Source organism: Coturnix japonica, chromosome 3, assembly GCF_054131305.1.
Source record: "Coturnix japonica strain WE chromosome 3, WE-NBRP24, whole genome shotgun sequence".
In the NCBI taxonomy this organism is placed as follows: domain Eukaryota; kingdom Metazoa; phylum Chordata; class Aves; order Galliformes; family Phasianidae; genus Coturnix; species Coturnix japonica.
The window spans coordinates 12,436,519-12,459,132 of NC_140665.1; the positions used below are offsets into that span (position 1 = coordinate 12,436,519).

At 36.1% G+C, this 22,614-nt stretch overlaps 1 protein-coding gene across 47 annotated transcripts in view; it reads right to left on the reverse strand.

Moving 5' to 3' along the window:
* The window catches only part of NRXN1 (neurexin 1), a 607,983-nt gene that overhangs the window by 314,974 nt on the left and 270,395 nt on the right, over positions 1 to 22,614 (reverse strand). For 28 of the 47 annotated variants that reach the window (XM_085541047.1, XM_085541037.1, XM_085541034.1 and 25 more), the window contains 3 exons: positions 9,908 to 10,081; positions 5,836 to 5,862; positions 4,742 to 4,861 (listed from right to left, as the gene is read on the reverse strand). In XM_085541047.1, the coding sequence (XP_085397173.1) occupies positions 4,742 to 4,861; positions 5,836 to 5,862; positions 9,908 to 10,081 (321 nt within the window). The remainder of the gene's footprint in view (positions 1 to 4,741; positions 4,862 to 5,835; positions 5,863 to 9,907; positions 10,082 to 22,614) is intronic. The other 19 variants (XM_085541060.1, XM_085541059.1, XM_085541058.1 and 16 more) reach the window with 1 other exon arrangement.

The window sequence follows — 22,614 nt, forward strand, 5'->3', positions numbered from 1 at the left end:
GTTATCCCCACTTGAAGCTTTTCTTGCTGCTGTTTTTTTAGAAATATTACCACATGTAAGTGACAATATCCAATCACAGACAAACTTTTTTAAACAGGATGATCTGTATCATTAAGGAATATGGAAATTACCTAACTATTTTAGGTGTGGATACCTCATCCAACTGGCAACTCCAGAATTTTTATGTAAACAAGGCAAAAACTCTAAAAGCTATTTTCAGACCACCAAGAAAAGAATTAACTTATGTAATTGATAGATTGAGCAGGTATTAATGAAAAGCCAAAATTTACTTTGCTATGAAATCTATACAAGATGGAGGTGAAAAAGCTACTTTAGCTTGGCCACTAAAGATTGGAGGATGAGAAAAAAGAAGTTTTCATAACTGAGTCATGCTGCTCAGTTCTGGCCAAAGCAGTATGTGCTTCCATGTTACATCATAGGTCCCACAGCCTGCTAGATCAAGGTGCACCCTATCTGGATTAGGATTCCAACAGAAATAAAAAGTTTAAAAATCTTCTTTCACAGCTGTGGTTCACAGTTACCACTTCTTGTCTTCCTTGTTCTTTTTCAGTTTTTCTAATTCTCCTAAATACCAAGATATTTCTAGGTTTTCAAGACTGCTTGTGTGAAATCCTACTTCCTTTGAAGATAATACAAATTAGGCCATTGATGTTTGTCACCCAAAATTCCAGATATTCATTATAGAGGAAGATTGGATAAGATAAGCTGAACAAATTGAGATTTCTTTAATTAGTTCATTCCAGAAGCTTGCCCTGTATTGTAATTGTGAGTAGCTGTCTTTATTTCTCCTGTGTACCATGATCCTCCATGGCAAAATAATCGCATGAAATATTCAAACTGGTATGTTATCTGGGACAGGTTTTTTTTAATTCTCAGCTACTGGAGATGGAAATCAAATTTGTTTTAATGTACTCTGAGGGATTTTGCATCCTTTTCCTCAATAACAGGTTATGTGCTTATTGATAGCTAGCAACTGCAAACACTTGGCCAGGAACATTTTGTATTATTTGGGGAAGTAGGATGGAGTGGCTCATATGGTTTCTTTAGGTTTTTGTCATCAATTTAATGAAGTTTCTTCTCTTTATACACATCCTCACAAAAGTAGCATTATGACTCACACTACATTCACTGTCAAAAGTTCCGAAAGATGCTATATCCATAACAACAAAATCAATTAATAAATATGTACACAGAGTTTAAATCCATCATTTAGGCAACACTGAGTGATAGTACACACAGGGGTTATATCAATATCAGCCTCCGATTTGCATTTTAAAAAAAGAAAGATACTGTGACAGGAGAATACCTATCCAATGTCAATCATATCAATGACTGAGCATACCAAGTTGCACAGCTAGCTGAAAGTAATAAATATTCCTTTTCTTTATGCACTACATAGTATGAGTGTGATGTGATGTATAATTTCATGCATAAAGTACTGTAAATCTAAAGAGAGCCATCTGTACATTTCTGCATGCAATATTAAATTACCCCTCCTTGCATATGGATTATTATATAATTGTTAATTGCTTGTTCACATAATAAATGACTCTTGCCTCATTCACTGCAAAAATGCACCTGTTCTAATCAGAGTTCTTCAGGGAAGACTGACATTTATAAAAATGCCCATTTATTTCAACAATTGACTCAATATTTAGATTTTTTAAGGTTCAAAGTATAACCTCAATCTTACTTAATGCACTCTCCAAGCACTACACTGAAAAGAGAATTATTCAATCCCTCCTGGAATTTGTATAATGCAAAATACCCTACTATCCATATCTGATAAACTGAACTAATAATATATTTTTATAAGGTCCTATGACCTAAGGAGATCTCAGTCTATCCTCAGTAGCAGCCAAGAGTGTCCACTGTTTGCTGCATTCAGTCTGAGACAATTAGAATTTGTTTCTTTTCCGGAAAGATACATGCTTCAGTCCCAAGTTTGAGTACTTGTAATTCTTTCAAATCAGAACATGGATTGTCTGCTTAGCAAGAAAATGAAAAATAGCTAAATACTCAAGCTGCTCTCATGAAATCATATGATTTCATGGGCTGTAAGTCCATGCTAGATACTGCCAGGTTGATCTTTTCTAGTACATTCCCAGGAAGTGAGGTTAGGCTGAGCAGTCTGTAGGTTCCTCCTTATTGAGGACAGCATTTCCCCCTCAGTTTCCCCCTCAGTTCTCTGGAACTGCCCCCCAAACAAAGCTAGGACTTTTCAAAGATAATCAAGAGCAAATTCACAGTGATGAGTGAGACACATGGATTCATTCCTTCAGTTGCCATATGCATGCAGTGTATAACTCACACATTGTCCAAATATAGTCAAGTGAAGTGAAAATACTGAAGGGCAGTCTTATCGATAAAGATTGTGACAAAACCACAGAGTATCCTGATTTATTCCTTGTCCTTTGCCATGAGGTCCCTTCACCTCATTAAGTGGTTGGCCCTCATTTTCCTGCTCTTTCTTTCTAGCTCTTCCTGTTGTCATCTAGGTCCCCTGCTAGGCTAGGCTTTGATTTTCCCACCTCTTGCTCTGCATTCATGGACTGTGTTACTATATTCCTCCTGGACCACCTGGCCCTGCTTCCATGTCTTCACACTGCCTTTTATAAGGTCTGTGTTTGTCAGCAGCAAGCAGGTGCTACTCCAGACTTGTCACAGGAACCACCTCACTCAATGTGAAAGGAATTTGCCTTACTCCAGTGCTTCTAAAGTTTGGCGATTTACTAAAACCTATAGTAACACTTCATTATCACTCTATCCATTATACTCCTTCTAAAGAAAGTGGACACAAGTCCAGAGGCATCTAGATGACACTGAGATTTTTTCTCCTATCCATTCTTCCCCTCTCTCCCCATACAATGTGGCAAAAAAATCTCTCTCATTAGATTTGTTTGGCAGGTTTCTGGAACAACCTGAGGAGCCAAGATAAAGGACAAAGTAAATTAATTAAGTTTACCAGGCTGCATCACAAAACATCTGCATCTAGGATACATTTGTATCTTGTATTTCTGATAGAACATTAAAAAAATGACTTATCTGGAAAGAAGTAAGAATTGCTGGCACCCTTGTACAAAAGATACCCCTTTACCATCATAAAAAACAACAAACTGAGTTATCTGATTCAACATAATGTGGTCTACAACCCCGCTGTACTAGCAAGACTTCATAGACTATGTGCTGTTCCTATGCTAGTTTTTCAGTATGACTAATTTGGACTTGAAAAAATCATTTACAGTATATTCCAGGTCCAGACATCAGTTACTACTAAAACAAACGTATAGAAAGAACTTTTTCTTTTCTAGATGTGAATTAAAAAAAAAAAATGATGCATTTCACAGTTTTCAGATACTTTTGGAAGAACTCAGGTCACAGAAAGCCACAAACTCTGGCACACACACAAAAAAAATACAAATAAATAATTTTCCTGTGTAGTAGATAGTAGAAGGCTTTAAAAACATGCTTTCTAGTATGACTGATTACTTAGATAATTTGCATATACTCATACAAATAAACACAAACCTTTGCTCAAATTTTCTAACGTTCTCTGATGGCGCATTTCATTTCTACCATGACAGCAGGTGTAGGGAAGCATACTGACATGAGTCTTTTCCTCAGTTTTTCAAAAGTAGTCAAGAGTAGAAAATAGGAACTTGAAGGAAAATTATTACTGCAACTTTTGCGTAATTCATTTTTAAGCCTCTCGTTAGATATAATCTGAGCCCAAAGCTGCTCAGATGATAGTTATTGTGTTATTTTAGTGTTCATCCAAGAAGGCGCATCTTGCTGTAGACCAGAGAATGGGATCAAGACACAGAAATCTAAAATGCATGGCTAGAAGTCATGCCAATGCACTGTTTCATCAGACATTCATTCAGAGAAATGTATACAAATGAAAATAAAAACGCCTAAAGAAATTCCATTATCATATAGATACAAAAACATGTAAAACTGGTATTTCAGATGTGCTGATTTAAAAAGAAAACTCGCTAGTTTTCTTTAAACAGTTATTGTGGACCATCAAGGCTCCTGCATTTCTACTTTGCTTTCAATTCTGCATAAATCTGTTTTGATCAATAAGCCTACATTGGAAAAAAAATTAGATTATATTGGTGAATCAGGCACCTCACTTATGACATATTTAAAGTTTTCCTTTCCAACACCAGATGGTTGGTGTATATTATGTCGTTTTACTGAGATGAAATTTAAAAGAACTAAAATACTCTGCATGCTTTTATTATTGGAGTGCTCAGTGTGTCAACTAAAGAAATCTACAAAAGGAGAGAATAAGGCTTGTCAACTGTTTCACAATAATTACAGCTCTCATGAGATAATGCTAGAAAATTACAATATAGCTTAAAAGAATAAAATGTAAAAGACTTTTTTCAATCAGAAAAAGAAACAAAACAACAAAAAACCACTATTTGTAATATTTATGCAAGAAAGAGCTTATTTCAAATGGGTAACCATCAGTATATTAGACATGTAATCAACTGTAATAAAAACAAATTCTGCCAGTGTTAAATACTACACATTGTCCACAATTTATACTGTATATTTTGGCTATATTTTCCCCACATCTTCACAGATATTCACAAGGTTTGCCACTTCATTTAACACTGTATGTTAAAATAATATAAAGCTCCAGACACTGGCTTGAAATACTGCCTTAGAGCTCTAGAGCTTTCAAACCAGCACATTTTAATGTACTTACGGTCATTGCATAATGGTCCGCTAAAGGAGGTCATGCTACAGTCACAACTGAATCCATCCCACTGCTGCAAGCACACTCCCTGGTTTGCACACGAATCCTCTTGGCACGTTGTGCTGGGGCCTGATGAGAACACACAAAAACAAGACTTGCACTTTGGCTTCCAGCAAATGTGTTTCTGACTGGATCACATTAACAAGTTACCAATATCTCAAACAGAATGAGCAAAGTCACCAAGGAAAAAGACACATGAACTTGCTGTTTTTTTGCAGCAACATGTAATATTAGAAAGGTATTTTTGCTTCATAATTCTACTATTAATATGTCATAAACACATAAAAAATGCACAAACTGAAGCAGCATTATTCCAGGTACAGTGGAGATGTTAACTTCATTGCAAGTTATTTGTTAATCTCATCTCAGACCATTAACTGGCTAAATGTTTCCTAACAATTTTGGTATTTTTTCCTGTAAATACATTTCAACCAGTGAAGTTAGATGCCACAGAAAGCAAAGCTCTGGGAGATGAAACTAAAGGAAAACAAAGTAAAATCCAAACAAAACAAAACTAACTAACTAAATAAAATGAAGCTACATTATACAAAAGTTTTAATTCCAGAAATTGCTTTAAATTGTTTAGGTCTGAAATTAAGAGAAGCCTGGATTCTTTGACATGAATGTTGGCAAGTACTGAGTCACATGCTTCAGGGATCCCATGCAGATTTGTATTTTAAGGGGAAATGAAGAAAATCAGACTACTAATGAACTGGCATGCCAGAATGTGACATACACATGAAAAACAAACTACTCTATTTCCAGAGAACCAGAACTAGACTACTGAAATATAAAGAAATTCAGAAAGGTATGATCAAAGCACTAAAGCAGTCACTGTACAAAACATACTCAAGACTGAAAGCCTTTATGCAAACTCTGCTGGAAAATGAAGTTTCATGTAGCACATTGTTTTAGAGGTGTGAAAGACAAAATCTGAAACAAAATAACACACTTGAGTTCTGAAAGGTACAGAGCATTTATTGCAGAAATCCAACCATGCATTGGGGGTTTCAGTCTTGTTGAATACACACAGGGCTATCTACCTTGCAAATCAGCTTTCATCAATGCAACTTTGTCAGCAAAATAAAAAAGCAAAATATATTAAATGTTAGTAAGCAATATTGAAATGGCAGCAAACACAGAAAAAACATTCAGAATAAAGTGCATGCTGCTGTTAAAGAGAGGAAGAAATGCCATATAATGCAAACAAATTAATGCTAATAGCCATAAATCTTCAGGCAAGCCAAAATAAGAAAGCAGTAATTTGCCAGTATTTTACTACAAATATAATGGTTAATTGAGCTGATGACATGTAATGAAGGAAAATTAAAAGTTTCTTTTTCTTTTTTTTTTTTTTTCCTTTTCTTTTTTTTCTTTTTTTTTTTTTTTCCCCTTGGATAGATATGAATGCATTAGCAGAATAAATGCATGGCTGAATCCTGACTAGCCATTTGTCATGTTCCCATACACTGAATTCAAGAATAATTAGCGCTGTCATCCACTCTGGTCTTTCTTTTTTTTCTAGCCTTTTCTCCATGACTGGTGAATGAAGACTGAGATACATATCATGAATTACTAATTCCTTTCAGCTCACACACATATTTCACAGCAATTTTTTGACATAGCAAGGAAAAATTTTATTCTGGGATTACAAAATTCTCCTAAATCGTTTTGGGTTATACAAATCTATATCCACTTGAAATTACCACTTCCAGTTAGGGATGACAGAGGAAATCTGGCTCTAAGATTATGTAAATCCTCTAAATTATTCTGGAGATAAAGATCCACTTAAACCCATCTTTCACATTGCATCTCCTTCAAAGATCTCAGCGTGGGATTTTCATTTGATTTGCCATTATTTTAGTAATCAGTCAGTTCAATGGCCACTTGCTTTAAACAAGTCCGTGCTTGAGCGCACCTCTCAACCAGGGCCTGAACAGTCATCACGGTGATTAAGGATGAAAGACAACATACGCAGTATCAGTGTTCGGGCAAGACTATTAACTACTTTGTTATATTTTCTCCTATTCAAATAATAATATCCATAATGGATTGATTGCAGTATGTAGACTATGATTTTCCTTTCATTGGAGCTCTGAGCCCAGAAGTTTAAACATTTGGGCATTACATCACCCTTTCTTGAGCTGGGGACTATAATGACAGAATCCCATAGCTGACAAGACACTTACATTTTTTTCCTCACCAGATTCTGCTACTCAGAAACTTTACAAAGATGAAGTGAAAATATCTGTAGGTGTTTAAATGTTATATATTCATGCATTTATTTACACTTTAGTTATGCAATGTTAAGTTTCCTCATCGTTGCAAAAGTAGAGCAAAAGTCACAAGGACTTAAAAGTACAAAAACTGCAGGACCCTGGAGGCATATTAAAAAGCGTGTGTTAAAACAATCAAATATGAAAAAATACAGATAAGGTCTTGGTAGAAAAGGTTGTACTGCTTCTTTTGAAATTTCTTAGCACTTTTGGTTTTATTTGTAGTAGTCATCATTCAAAAAATGCCACCAGAATTGGCTTACTGGTAAGAATTTCCTTTGGAAAAAAAGAAAAAAAAGAAAAAAAAAAAAAAAAAAGAGGGAGATAGATTAGAGACAGTTTAATATTGGAAAGTACTATAATACCTACCATAAATAGTTTGCATACTCCTACAGTTTATACAAATCTATGTTATTTAGTAAAATATTGTAATACACTCATCTCAGTTGCTCATCCTTAAAATAGTTAACTAAAATGTCTATCATATTTATTCAGTCTTCACTGAGGACTTTTTAATTGATGGAATTTGGTCTCTCCTTTACCTTTGTCTAATGAAAGGGCTTATGTGCTATACATATAACACAAGATGCATTATTTTAGTTGATGTGTACTTTTAGTTGATGTTTTATTATATTATTATATATATATTATATGTTTATAGGATGTTTTATTATATTATATATATATGTGCATATATATATATACACTTATATACATATACATACATATATATATACAATTCATCTCACTGCCAAGAATTTTCATATATGTTAAAAAACACTATGTAAATTTCTACATAGTTATTTTCAAATAACACAGATACACATATGCAATCACTGTCGTTTTCTAAATATATTAAAACCATTTTTTAAATAATTTAGTATTTTCTGTAAATCTGATTAAAGTGCATAATGTGTTATAGATCTGACTAAAGAAAAACAGGGTTGACACAACATAGCTCTGAGGTTCACTGTTCAAAGTCTGAAGAGCTAGTTCGCATATTCTGTTTTTATGTGTTAGCTTCTATCTATTCCATCCATTGAAAATGTGTCAACAAGATGAACTCTGTTACATGTAAATTATATTTAATGCTCAGTGACAAAGAGCAGATACCTTGAGCCTGTGGATTGAATTCTGAAATCCAAACTTTACAACTTGCCACCCCAATCCTATAATGTGGGGCTACAAAAAATATTCCTAAGAAAGAATTTTTAACACACATTTATAACAGTAAAATTTATACAATAGAGGGAGAAAGGAGATTCCAATCATGGCGTTAACGTTTTCTTTCTGTCTGCAAAATTTTTGATGAGGAAGATTTCTGAGAACCAGGCAGAACATCAGGATTAATCATTCTGCTTGTGTCAGACCATTTTGTTGTTGGAAAAGGCTGATTCTCCACCAAAAAGAACAATATTTGTACTGCCTTTATTAAATTGCTGGTAGCTTTATTAAATTCATGGCAGCCTACCTGTGCCATTGGTTTAAAAGGTGGACTTGCATTCTAGGCCTATGGCAATAATTCTTTGAACTACATAAAATTCATTTAAGAAAATTACATAATTTCAAAAGAAGCTATGAAATGTATAATGAAATTAAAGCATACTTTGACTCTTTAAAGGGATGGTACAGGCATGGAGTTTGCTCATGACATTCAGAAAGCAGGATCTAATTTTCCAGACTCAGTGTAAAGGAATGTATTTATTTTTTTTTCTTTCCTGAGAGAGATATAGACACTAAGGCTATGGAAAAATAAGCTGTGAATTTTACATATTTCTATGTTCTATGAAAAGATTTTATATTGGTAACTAAAGAAAACAGGAGAAGAATGAGTAAGTTCCTCCCACACAAACTTACTGTAGGTACAGTAAAAGAAAAGAGAGTTTGTCAGAAAGTTTGATGTGGCAAAGTTTGAGGAAACCTCTCCCAGCTTTATTTGAATAACCTAAAATGTGTATTTACAAACTTAACAAATGTGATATCAAAACGATTGTGATTCAGAACTGAAACATTAACATGTCATTTACACATTTCCTCCCAGAGAAGAAGGGTGCTTGAGAGAGGAAAACATGTAGAATTGAGCAAGCCCATAAAATTCAGCACTGTGTGAATAAAATATATATACAGGAACAATTTAAGTTATTTCATAAAGCAAAGTAAAGAGGAACTGAATGACAGGAGGACAAAGAACTAGACTGATAGCCTTGACTTACAAATACACCTCTTTCAATTCTATTCTCACTTACATTCCACAATATTTCAGATGTGTCAAAATGTGAGATAAAACATACTTGGTTGCTACTGGCTTTGGATATGAAGATCTGCAATGGTACAGATCTCCGAGGTAAGCAAAAATAGAGTTGAGAGAAGACTGATTTTCAAGAGTGTCATAAATTATGCTTCAATTAATAAACACAAAAGGTCTGCTTTAAAATTGCCTTCAATTAGCCAATGCTTTAGCATTAGCTAGATCTAAGCGTCATGAAGATACAAAGGACTCCATTGCAACCAATTGATTTTATTTCTATCATTACTTAAAACACGTCATAAGTTAATAAGATACATGCAAAATAACTAGGCTAATGGAGAAAGATGGAACCTATATTTAACATTTAAGAAGTTAACTCACGTTCTCAGATCCATCTGTGCTGTAGGGCAGGCACAGATTTTTCTCCACAACACTAATAGAAATGCAGTCTATGTAAGAAGGGTTCCAATAAATTAAGTTATAAGCAGGTAAGGTATAAACACACCACATGCAGAGTTTATATATCAACAAAACTCAGAATTAACACAATACTTGCACTATGATATAAAAAGACATCAGCATTTCCACTACCTTCACATCCTCTTTCTATTTGCCCATTGCAGAAGAGAGCATCTGAGATTAGATCAGGGAGCCGTCCATTCAAATCAACTGATGCAAGACAGCCTTGAAAACCCTCCTTTGCATGCACCAGCTTTGGTAAGGACTTGTACATTTCTTTGGCCACTCCTCCAATGTACAAATCACCTATAAAGAAGAAGGAAATATTAGCCATAGGGGGAAAAAAAAAATGCTATAGAATTTTTCACCTGAGTGAACTTAGGAAAAACATTCTTCAAAACTTTTCTGAGACCTCAAAAACTTTCAGAAATTGTGGTATTTGCTCCCTCAAGATGGTTTAACTCAGCTGTTTTCAGGATAGTGAGAAAGACACCAGTTAGAGACAAGTTTTCAAGAGAAGACAAAGCACAACCTTCTTGTTGCAAGGAAGGAAGAGTGAGAAGGTTTTGTAGGTGGTTAGTTAGCACAATTCCTCATTAAATAATTATCTGAATACTGCTGGAGCTCCACTGTTATACCAGTTTTGTGTTACACTTCTTGTGACATGTGAGAGACACTGCTTTATTATTTAAATGTAGAAAAAAACACTGGTGGCATAGATGATGTGAGAAGATTTAGCAGGACTGTATTTTTTCAAGTACATATCTATTCTGCATAGCTGTATGATTTAGAAGTACCTGAAAATGTTATTTATGTGCCAGCTCTTATATACAGGAAACACGTTTCTATTTCACAAATGGGGATTTTAGGATTTAGAATTTACCTTCTAAAATGCATCCAACACTGACACATATCACAAATGTATTCAGAGAACCCCCACCAGATCATTCTGACTACGGATCCAGAACACTGAGGTAAGAGGCAGTAAGTGGTGCACTAAGATGCACCTAAAGTTCATTTATCCAGAACCATCAAATTAAAAGTAGAGCAAGAAGAGTAAGCTTAGAGATATATCTAATGAGAAAGTTATAAATACACAACTATTCAGCAGTAAAATGACTGATTCTTCTCTCCAAAACCTGTACCTTGTGTCAGCCATTTGGGAACAGTGCCCATTAGATGACTTCAAAATGGCACTCTGCCCACTAAGCAAACAGAGTTTTATTATCCAAAATGCTTATGATGGTGGATTGGTCCTATAAACAGCTCAGAACCTCGTGCAACCAGGCTGCAAGCTGTTTCTTTCCTTCCTTTGTGTAATTTACAGCTCTGAGATGTACTTTGAAAGTACACTAACACAGAGGAGGGGATGTGTTTCTGTAATAAAGCATTTTAGGCTGTGTCCTTCACGTATTTGGCAACTCAGGTAAGCAAAGCACTTATCCTCTACTCTTCAAACTAACGCAACCTACTTCCAGAAAGTGTCAGACTACAAGCTTCACCAGGCGCTTTCCATACCTAACATTTCCTAAAAGTTTACCATTCTTTGTAGGCAGATTTTAAAGCAACAGAACCAGCTATCATCACTACCCTATGCAACAAATTTTAATCTGTTACAAATAGGAACTACAGCAACATTTTTTCCTAGCTCTCCTGGCATACTCACTTGTTTGCAAGGGAGTGTAATTCAGGGCTGTTTGTAACAGCTTACCTGCGAGGAAATGACCTGAACCAAACACCTGCATGTTAGACTGAAACATTTTTATTCACTGCATACCAGCCCTAAAACTCAACAGTGTTTGAATCACTGAAGCCAAAACTCTAGGAACATGTGTATTATTCATCTTATAACCCATCCAAGCAAAAATCTTAGCAATCTTCATAAGATAATAGGCTAAGAAACCTCAAGCTTTCCCTATTCACATAGATAATTTGAAAAACAAAATAATGCTTTCCTCTAGAGCTTTAAGGTATACTATAAATCTCAGAAGCGTGATGTTAGGCATAGAAGCTTAATATATGGTGATCTCTGTGTTCCTACAAATAGCACATAATTCATTCATAGTAGAAAAACTTTGCTATTTTTCTTCCAGCTGCACCGGAAACAAGTTAAAATTTCTTGCCCCATCATAAATGTTCCTCATCTTTTTCACTGGTGAAACGTTTAGAAAGTAAAGCTTTTATGGGTTTTCTGAAGTTCTATTCTTTCAGTCACTGTCAGCTCAGAGACAATTCACCTGAACTGACTGCAACAGACTTTGAAGAGGGAAAGTCCAGAAACAATAGAAAGAAAGTCGTATTTATGCTAGAAGGGTCATTTTTTTTCCCCTTCTTCTCGACACAGATGCTATCTCTTTTTAAAACCCTCAACCTAACAACCATTTTTATTCTTTGAACAATTAAACCCTTGAAAGCCCAGACTTCCACACTGACCCCCTCCTAATTCCTAAGATCCATCCCTCAAGAAAACTGAGACTGTGACGTACGGTCATTTAGCAATCGTTTTGTTGAATGGGTAGAAGTTTAGGTTAAAGTGGCTGAAGACTGAGATGAACTCAGAATACTTGCTCCTGAAAATATAAAAAGTGGGATACAGTCAACTAGCTATTGTATGTACAGAAGTGTAATGCACTACACTAACATACAGCATACAAGCAGCTGTACTGACTCTTGAAGTTTTAAAACTATATCCAAGTATTTCCTACCAGCTGAAACTTTCCCAGATTTAATATCAAATATGATTTGAGTCTGCTATTGATAGCATAAAATAATGCTTTCTTGCAGAGACATAACTTCTTTTGGCATTTTTTCCTATTTGCCATCACAAACATTTTGCATAGCGGTTTTTATTTCAGTTAATAATTTAACGCTCTTCATTTCTGTGTTCATCACATTGAAGAATTAGATTTGTAGGAACAACATTCAGTCCATCAGAAATTCAGGCGAGACAGATGCAGAAAATGTTATAAGTGAAAATATTTAAGAATAAGTTATTTATACAGTGTATTTATTTCACTAAAAGAGATAAGAGGACTCAGCACCTTATCAGGCAAATTCTCAGGTTTTCCCACCTTATTCACTTTTTATGTAAGTACAGCTTTACTTCTAGACACGTCACACATTAAAAGCTTGCAGGATTAATGCCTTGTTGCTTATCTTGTTACCTTTATGAATTACACACAATTTATATAGTAAGATGCCATAGTTCATCAGATCAATAGTGTGAGATCATGACACTACTGAAGATATCTACAGCCTAAATACAATAGCATTGCAATACTACTACCACTGAAAATACAGGGCCATTTTAGAAGTAAAAGCACAACCAAAAATGCAACTCCATTTCTTTCTTTCTTACAACAGATGACCATTTTCTAAAGTACATACTCAGAGGATTATACTGGTACATTCATTATTATGGTGCTAAACAGAGAAGAAATAGGTGAGGGAGAGAGCAGAATGCTCCAAAAATTCCTTTGGATATCTAGAGAAGCTTAAGATTTGCTAGAGAAGCTCCAAACTTTCAGAGCAGACATTCCTTAGTCTCACAACACTTCTTATTTATACTAGAACTAATTAGGTGAAGCTGTCCGATTTCATTCAGAGAAGGAGGATCATTTCCTCTCTTCACTTTTCTGAGGCCAAAAAATAAAAAAACAACAAAAACATGTTATTCGCTGGCGTGTGCACTGTGTGCTAGAGCAGTCATCTGGAAGGCAACACATCCTCTGTGTACAAAGTAACTGCTGGTCACTTACACCATAATCTCTGGCAGAGCTGAGTGGGTTTCACTGATTGTTTACATCTTTTTACAGAAAATGCTGAACATCAATTATACCTACAGGTGTTCTCCTATTTACATCTACCTCTTTTCTGACTTAGAGATGAGTTGTGCATTGAGGAATGCATGAAATTAACACAGGAAAAAATAACCTGCTTGTGAGTAAACGAATCCAGGTTCTCAATGTAGTCTATACTGGAACCAGCTACAACAAAATGCCCAACAGCAGTCACATACATCTGCTGGTGAAACAGATACTGCCAAATCCTTCTGTAACAACTACTTCTACCTTTCTTTACATCACAAGTACCTACTTTCTTCCAAATAAGAGCTTTCTTAATTCTAAAACAAAGAAAGGTAAAATAAAAACTGAAGATGCTGTTAAATGTACATCTTTTCAGAACAGGTAACAGCAGTGACACTGCACAGTGATACTTATATTGCTGAGATGTCATTCTATACACTTTCCTCCTTTCCTGGTTTGTGTTCCAAACCCAGAATCCTTATGGGATATAAGGTGATAAGCAAAAACTATTAATTTAAGGACTACCATTGTCTTCCAGCATTAGTGGAGAGCACATATAAAAACTGTTCATGAAACAGTAGTTTAATCAAAGCCAAGCTGCTTTACTTTTCTGAAATTTTATGTTTTGCCATATGTAGCAGGTGCTCATTTCTTGACAGAAACGAGTCACAGGATCACAGAATGACCCAGGTTGGAAGGGACCTCAAGGTTCATGAAGTTCCAACCCCCCTGCCTGGCAGGGCCACCAAGCTTCCACAATTAATAGCCCAGGGCCCCATCCAACCTGGCCTTGAACACCTCCAAGGATGGGGCATCCACAACCTCCCTGGGCAGTCTGTTCCAGGACCTCACCACTCTCCTACTCATTTAAATATGGCTCTATTTATGAATAAAAACTTAAAAAAAAAAAAAAAAAAAAAAAAAAAATTAAGAAGGAAAAAAAAAAAAAAAAAAGTAAAACTCTGGAAGGATTTGTGGCGTGGCTTTTCTAGAATCCATAAAGACAACATCACTTGTGTACGTTCATAGGGCTGCACAAAGTCACTTAGAAGTCCACCACTCTCTCCAAAAGTGGACAATCTCTCTTCTTCTGCTGTTGTTTTCAATGGTACTTTCATCCCTTCCCTTCATTTCTTCTCTTTCATTATTGAAGTCTGTATGACTTGTTTCTAGTGTCACACTGTGCAAAATCACTATTTCTAGGAACAAAACTGTTTCTGTACTATAGCAGAGATAGATAGCCCTGGCATAGCCTGGTGGGTTTTGAAAGCACAACATGCATCTCTGCCATTCCTTCATATGAAATACAAAGGAACAGCTGGCTGTGGCAAAGCTGAGGTGGCAGGCATGCTTTTCTCCAAATGCAATGTTTCAAAATGATCAAGTATATAACCGCTTCTTCCCCCAGGCAGCCAAAGAGGAAAGAAGACTGCAAAGACTGAGAAATACAATAGAGAAAGCACAATCCAGGAAGAAAAAAGTGATCACTCTTCAAGTCCTTCACAAAGCAGATGATTTGTTGTTACAAGATCAATTGAAATTGCATTGCAATGCCTTGTTTAGTCGCACAATTAATTACCAGGTGGATTTCAACATAAGAAGGTCCCAACTCATATTATTTTTGAGTTATTTGAAAGATGAAAGTAAATCATTCTCATGACCTAAGTATACAACCTGAGAGCAGATGCTCAAAGCCCTGTCTAGCCTGACCTTGAATGCCTCCAGGTATGGGGCTTCCACCACATCTCTGGGTAGCCTATTCCAGTGCCTCACCACCCCTAATGTGAGAAACTTTTCCTTATATCCAACATGTCACCTTCTATCTTACAGCTTCCCTTTAGACAGAAAAAGGCTGCTATCTACCTGTTCTCACAGAGTCTTCTCTTCTCCAGGCTGAACAGCCCTGGCTCTCAGCCTGTCTTTGTAGGAAAGGAATTCCATCAGTTGGATCACTTTTGTAGCCCTCCTCTTGATGTGCTTCAACATGTCCATGTCTCTACTTGCTCTCTAGCTCACCATAGGGTTCCAACCTCAATGATTCTGTGACTCTGGATGCCTTGTAGCCATTCATAATCACACTCAAGTCATGGGAACCAACTGACCAGGATGATGTGATGGCCATGTCTTCATGGTTTTCTAGTACCACAGTGGCTTCTAACTCTTCCTATTTGTTTCCCAAGCTGCAAGCATTGGTGTAGGGACACTTCATATGGGCAAATAGCCTTGTTAACTTCTTGGAGAATAACTCCTCAGTTCCTTTGAAGTATACCTCTTGAGTTTCCCTAATGCCTTCTCCTGCTGTCTCAGTGGTCTTTGGCTCACTTTCCTGAGTGTCACCATCATATCTCAGTGCAACAGGTTTAAGTGGTGTTTCTAGATCCTCTCATCGCACTTTCATTATCATCACTAAATGTTCACTTCTTGTTCCATATTAGAAAAAAGATTTTGATACTCAGGGAAATAAGTTGTTGAACTGTAATTGTTCCTTTCTGAATAAAACAAAAAGCCTCCTGTGATAGTAATCCAAGTTATGAATTGGAGGATAGTTGACAAAGATTTAAATGATGCATCCACACAGCTCCTGCAGCATATTCACTCCAGTATATGGCTTTTTTTGCAGTACATTCTATGCATTTGCTGTGCATTCACAAACCTGTTTGATGCTAGAATCAAGAATTACTGAATTTTGTCTACCACTTGCAAAGCACTTGGGGGAAGACATGAATATGTTAACTTAGTGCTTTATGCCCACTTATTTACTTCAGCTAGTTTATTCTGTTGCCTCAGTATTGATTTGTGGTTAAAGTCACGGTTCTGATATGTTTTTGTTTGTTTATATGTTAGTTTGGCTTTGAAGAAAATTGGGCTTTTACAATATTTTCCTTGCTGGATTGATGATCTCTGTCACATTTAGAGCATCTTTCAGCAAATAAAGGAAATGTTGGCAATTTTATTAGTCCAGGTTCTCCTTTGTTATCTATCTATTATTTCAAATGCTTTGGGCAAGAGGAATTTGTATGATCTGGCAGATGGTGCCTTCTGTCTTCCTCATCCCTCCACTGACAACCAAGCACGGCAAAGGTAAGAAAACAATGTATGGGTTAGCAAGTTGCTCTTTCCTGAAGAAATACAGAAATGGATCTTTTCAGATCAATTCTACATTGCCTTCAGCATCTTCTCTGAATATTTCATTAAAGGTATTAAAAAATAAAGAAAAGGGTAAGGGAAAAAGGGAGAAAGTGAAACAGGGAAAAAGGGATGAGGGAAAGGGAAGAGATTACAAGCACTGAAACTGCTGGTACTGTGAGTTTTCTTCAGTCATCTTTATTGGCATATAGGATGTACTGCAGGTATTCATCAAGAAAATTGAACTTTGAAGATATTCCCTTCCTTGGCTGATATTGCTTATTCTTTCTACTTATTTTAGAACAGGTTTGCAATTCACACTGACAAAAGACAAAGGCAGTGAAAATTAAAAGAGATTATTAAGAAAACTTGCAGAGTTAATAGGTGCACCAAGAAAAATTTATCATGCTATTAACTTCTGTGGCAGCCCACAGTGGAGATAGATCTGCTGTTCTACCTTTCTTCAAGACTCCTGATCCCATCAGGCAATTAATATATTTGCATTTAGGATATTCCACACTTGATACAAATAGGCATCTGCCTAGAAACTTCTCAGGATGTTGTTATGCTGTACCCTATTTTATACCTCAGGATCTCCTTGATGTGCTCTGCACTTACATACTTCAGGCCCTGGTGCTCAGTTTTCAGACCTACTACACTTCTTTGCTCTTTTAAAATCGGCTCGATGCTTATGCAAACGCACTCATGCTTCTTTAAAGAAAACATTTCAAAAAGAGGTAAGTAAACCTATACGGTAGGAAAGGGAGCAAGAGCCACATCCTTAACAGATGACCTTTCAACAGGAAGAAACAGATACACAGAAGGGATGTGTGTGAACATTATTCTAAATCTCTCCATGTTAAAAATTACAGTTTCCCTAGAAGTCATTTATCCCTTTCTTAAATTACATATATTCTCAAACAGGAAATAGCTACACAAAAGCATTTTTCATTTTCTCAATAGTAATGATTCTCTGTTTCCCAATCACTTTATTTCACAGAATCATTTCTCTTTGTCCCACCCACACTGTCCCCATCCACCACAAAACTAGATGAATGGCACTGGCATTGAAGAAGAAAGATAATCACATTTAAAGCCTGCTTGTCCAATGGACTATGAGGAAAGTTGGTGATGTGTGTGAAATGGTAAATAATAAAGTCTAATTGCCATATAAATGTGCGTGGTAATCCATCTCCCACAGAACTGATGCTATACAAATTACTTCATAGATGAGGGGGATGGCTGTGGTACAAGAGGTGAGGTATTCAAGCACATAAACTGTCTTTCATTTCTTTCCTGTTCTGACCACTTCTGTACATTGAATGCATCTGCAAAATAGACAAAATCTAATGAAGCAGGGATTTCCACACCATAGTGTATTTGGATTTCCCTTCCGAGACAAATTAATCTTCTGAAATCATTTATTGATTCTCTACTTCAATAGCCAACACATGTACTTTGGACAGCTTATTTTCAAAACAGCAAAGCATTCTGCTTTCCAACAGGGAGCCTGGACATCAGAAACCTGCAGCATCTACAAAACTCTGACCCCTAGCTGATACATCAGGCAACATTCTCCACATAAACCTATGAAAAAGTTGACAGAGGTTAAATGTGCTCAGTTTGAACATGAGTTGGAAGAGGGAAACTTTTTCTTGTTGCATTACCATCCTCTTTACCCAGACAAGTACCTCTAGACTCAGATGCGAACTGCTTGGTCAGAATTCCAAAACTTATGGGGCGGACTGTACAATACCCATGGCAGCACACTTTGAAAACAAATCTAGGATGTGCTTTTGGAAGGATATTATGTGCCCCACAGAGTTCCAGTATAGTATCTGTGAATGCAGCTGGGGGAGAGAGAAATTTATCACTTTATGCAAGATGAGAATGTGTTCCAATTACAACTTGCAGACAACAAGAATTCAGAACTTTTATCAGTGGGATGGATTTAAGTTAAATACTCAGATTTTTCTTTTGTTTTTTTTCTAGGAGTATACATGCTTCATCCCCACCAGATGAAGGCAGGAAGTGGCCTCAGATGTGGTGGGTGTAGAGCTGAGGCTGAGGCCTTCTGCCTGGTGCAAACCAGTGCTCTCTCTTGAGCTGGCAGAGCTCTGTCATCCAATTACCGATCATTGATCTGCTCATATATATTTGCTCGAATGGAAATCAAAAAGAACAGTTCTGTTTTAAGTCCCTTATTTTTCCTTCTGTACAGAGGTTGCTTTCTCAACACTGTCAGAAAGACAACAGCTGCATTCACTGTTTTCTACTCCAACAGGTCAAATTAGGAAGATCTATTTACTAGTGACAGTATGTGGAGTTCTGCATTTGAAACAGAGTGTTATTTCTGCATGAGGAGCTCACAGCCTGCTGGCAAGGTCATTACAATTAACTCATGCATGCTTATTTGAGAAATGTAAGTGCTAATACTCATTCTTTTGTACAATTTTGTGCTTATATGTAAAAGATTTTTCTATTCTTCTTAATAAAGCTGTGTTTTTTAGTTAAGAAAAATAAGAAGAACAGCTACCATTAATAGAAACCATGAAACAAACAAAAGAACACATAATGCAGCAACACTAACAATAGGCTCAATGTAAGACAACAGGGACAAATATTACATAAAATGGAAATTATTTCAATTTCCATCACTGCAACAAGAAACATTCTCTACGACCAAGACTAATTTAGTTCAGTTTTGCACGGTTTGAGCAATGTGCTTTGACAGGGAAAGCAAGCACTGATTGATTAAATCACTATTACCAATAATCAATGAATACACAAGGCTAATAGATCTACTGATAATTTACTAACCTACGCACTAAGTTTACAAGGATGGATGAAGTGCTGAGTAAGCCCTTACATATAAGGAATTAGATTTCAGGGTTTCTGTGAAACCACTGAGGTCACACCAGAAAATAATGTGACTACTTTTCTTTCAGGGGCTTCACAACAGGCTGTTTCCATATCACAGGAGAAAAGGGCAAATGAAAAGGCAAATATATAGCAATAGAAGTCATATCTTACAAAGAGATAGAGGCAGCTGGAGGACACTGAAGTGCTACAGAAGTAAAATAAAACAGACAAAAATAAACCCAGATAGAATTTTTAAATGTGTGAGTGTTGATTCTGAGGTGGACTCTAAAATGGCTTTCTTTTTTTTTTCCCCCTTAAATTATTTTTATTTTATTTATTTATTTTGGAGGACACAGTAGCACAGGAATAACATATTATTTATAATGGACACTAGAAAAATTGACGTTTGGGAAGGCCATGTGAAAGGGAATAGAGTGAGAAAAAATGGAAGTATGGATGCCAGCTCAGAACAGCAGTTCTTGTAAATGTTTGAAACTGCATAGGCAGCAAAAATCAAACCAAAACTGTAGAATTGGGCAGGAATTTTCTGTGACAGTGAATTTGCTTTTGAAAGAAAGTACCGATAGCCCAAAATCACAGTTCAGATGACTGCTGTTTATCATGAAGGATAAAGCACAGCTAGAAAGTTTGGAGGAGGATGGGATAGTGCTGCACTGAAATTATCAATTCCTTGAAGCGTTTGTAACTACTCTTTGTTAAATGCAAACAACAGCATTCTTTAACTTTTCAGTTCAAGATAGCATCATATTTTACTTATTCATCCCAATTTACAAATAAATAAAATGTTAAAATATCTCAGTTTTCTCTGGGAAGTCATTTTGTGTGTATTTATTTTCTGTATGTTTGCATTTTAATTGAAATGTGTGAAAAGTTGTTTGGGGGGTTATAATAGTGTCCATAGTAAAGAGAATTAAGAGGAAGATTAAAGTCTACAAGTTAGGAGGATACAAAGTAATGCTTGAGGACATTCCTCCTCCTCCTGCATTTTCAAGTGTTTATATGAGAAAAACTCTTCCAGAACTCCAGTCTCCCACACTGCAGGAAGAAAGTGTGGAGACAGAAGAGATGTTACAGATGTTGCAATACCCACATAGCCTGAATGAAGAAGACATCTTTCCTTTGGCAGTAGTGAGGAACAAGAACATATGAGTCAAATTCCAACTTCACTCCCATTTTTGTGTCCCTTTTAGGCTACTCGGTCCTCTTACTGTAATTCCACAACACTGAGAACAGCAAGGAGAATTCACTTCACTTCACACACACCACACAACTTCACTTGTCTGTGAAAATTCTGACCCTGGTTAGCCATGCTAACCAGATGAAAGCAGGACAGGGAAAGCATTCATGAAATACATGAAAACAGATTTGCTGTGTAACTGCATGTTGGCAAGCTTGAATGCTCACTTGTCTTTGTAGGTTATCTACTGGAACTCCACCTGAGTACACTTTGCTGTTTTTCTCTGCTCACAAAAGCAATGCAGTTCTTGGTGCTAACACACAGAACTATTTTCATCCATTTATTTATTGGATGCCAGTTTATCATTTATCCATCTAACAAATGTGGTAATTGAAGCTGGAGAATTAAGTGCACGTGTTTCTACAGGTACCCAACTCCAGCCCACTGAAATTGTGTCAGAGGTGATGCAGGAAAGCCACTTCTCTAATAACAGGCAACTAAATCTTGTACCCAGAAGGAAATGTATGGTGGAAATTTTCTCCTATGCTTTTATGGCAACTGTCTGTTTTTATATACAGCTGGCATCCTGTGCTGGCTCCACAACACAATCTGTCTTTGAACTGAGTTCACTGTTCATCTTTTTATTTTTAAATCTGCATATATGTGATTATTCTTTCTAGGATTATCTTGGATTTCAGAATTTGAAGGCTGGTAACTATACAGTTACTGAGAAAGGCTGCAGAGATTCTGCATTATCTGTACATATTTATATTTCTGCTAATGTAAACTCCAGTTACACAGAATGATTGCTATCAGTAGCAGGAAGTACAAGTTTAAATTTGCTTTGTTGCTGGGGCTAAAATAACAGAGGACAATGAATTAACCATGACTGCTCTTATTGGTAAAGTTAAATGTATGGAGTAAGTGTTTATAACACAGCAGAGAGAAAAAATAATGATATAAAATAGAAATAAGGCCAAGCGAATGCATTCCAACTGAACACTGGGGAAGAAAAAGCAATTATGAGACATTATTTTTCTCCTTTCTAACCTGCTGGAAACATATCATAAAAATAAAACAAGCAAACAAACAAACAAACAAAAAAAACCAGCCAACATTATCACAATAAATGATGCTTCATATTTAAGGAATGGCATCTGACTGAGCAAAATAGAACATTAAAAAAATAAAATGTAACATGCAACTGTAAAAAGCACGAGGTTGAGATGCTGTGTATGCTTATGGTATGTTACTGTTTGTTATTCCTTTTCTAGCCATACTTCCTGGGTGCTAAACTACAGAAAATCAGCACCTAAAATATTTCACCTAACTCACTTCAATTCTAAGTATGTTGTTTTTTCATATTCTTCAGTCTTTTTTTTTCAACTGGAATTTCTAGGTTAGAAAATGCATCAGCTATCAATACAGTTTTACTCCAAAAGGGCAAAGCGAAAGTCGAATTTTCGAAGTAAAGAAAACAAAAGAATGCTGGATTCCATAGGTTATCTTAGCTGATGGATGCTCTGTGAAGGCACAAGCCAATACATTTAGTGAAATAACAGTGCCCTCTAGTGCTTTTACTAGGCACATCGTTCAAACTTTGTTTTAAACAAAGCAACATACCAAATCACCACCTTCCTTTTAAAAAATGCTGTAGTATAAAACCGCTATGCTTATCAGTTCAAGTCTGAATTATGTCTAATTAATATATTGGGGAAAAAAGATAGATTTAATACATGTATATACACAAGCAGCACTTGTGTAGGAATAAGGTGTACGATTTCTGTACATCAAAATATCTCAGAAACATTACACTAAATAAACACAGATTATGTTTGCAGGAATGC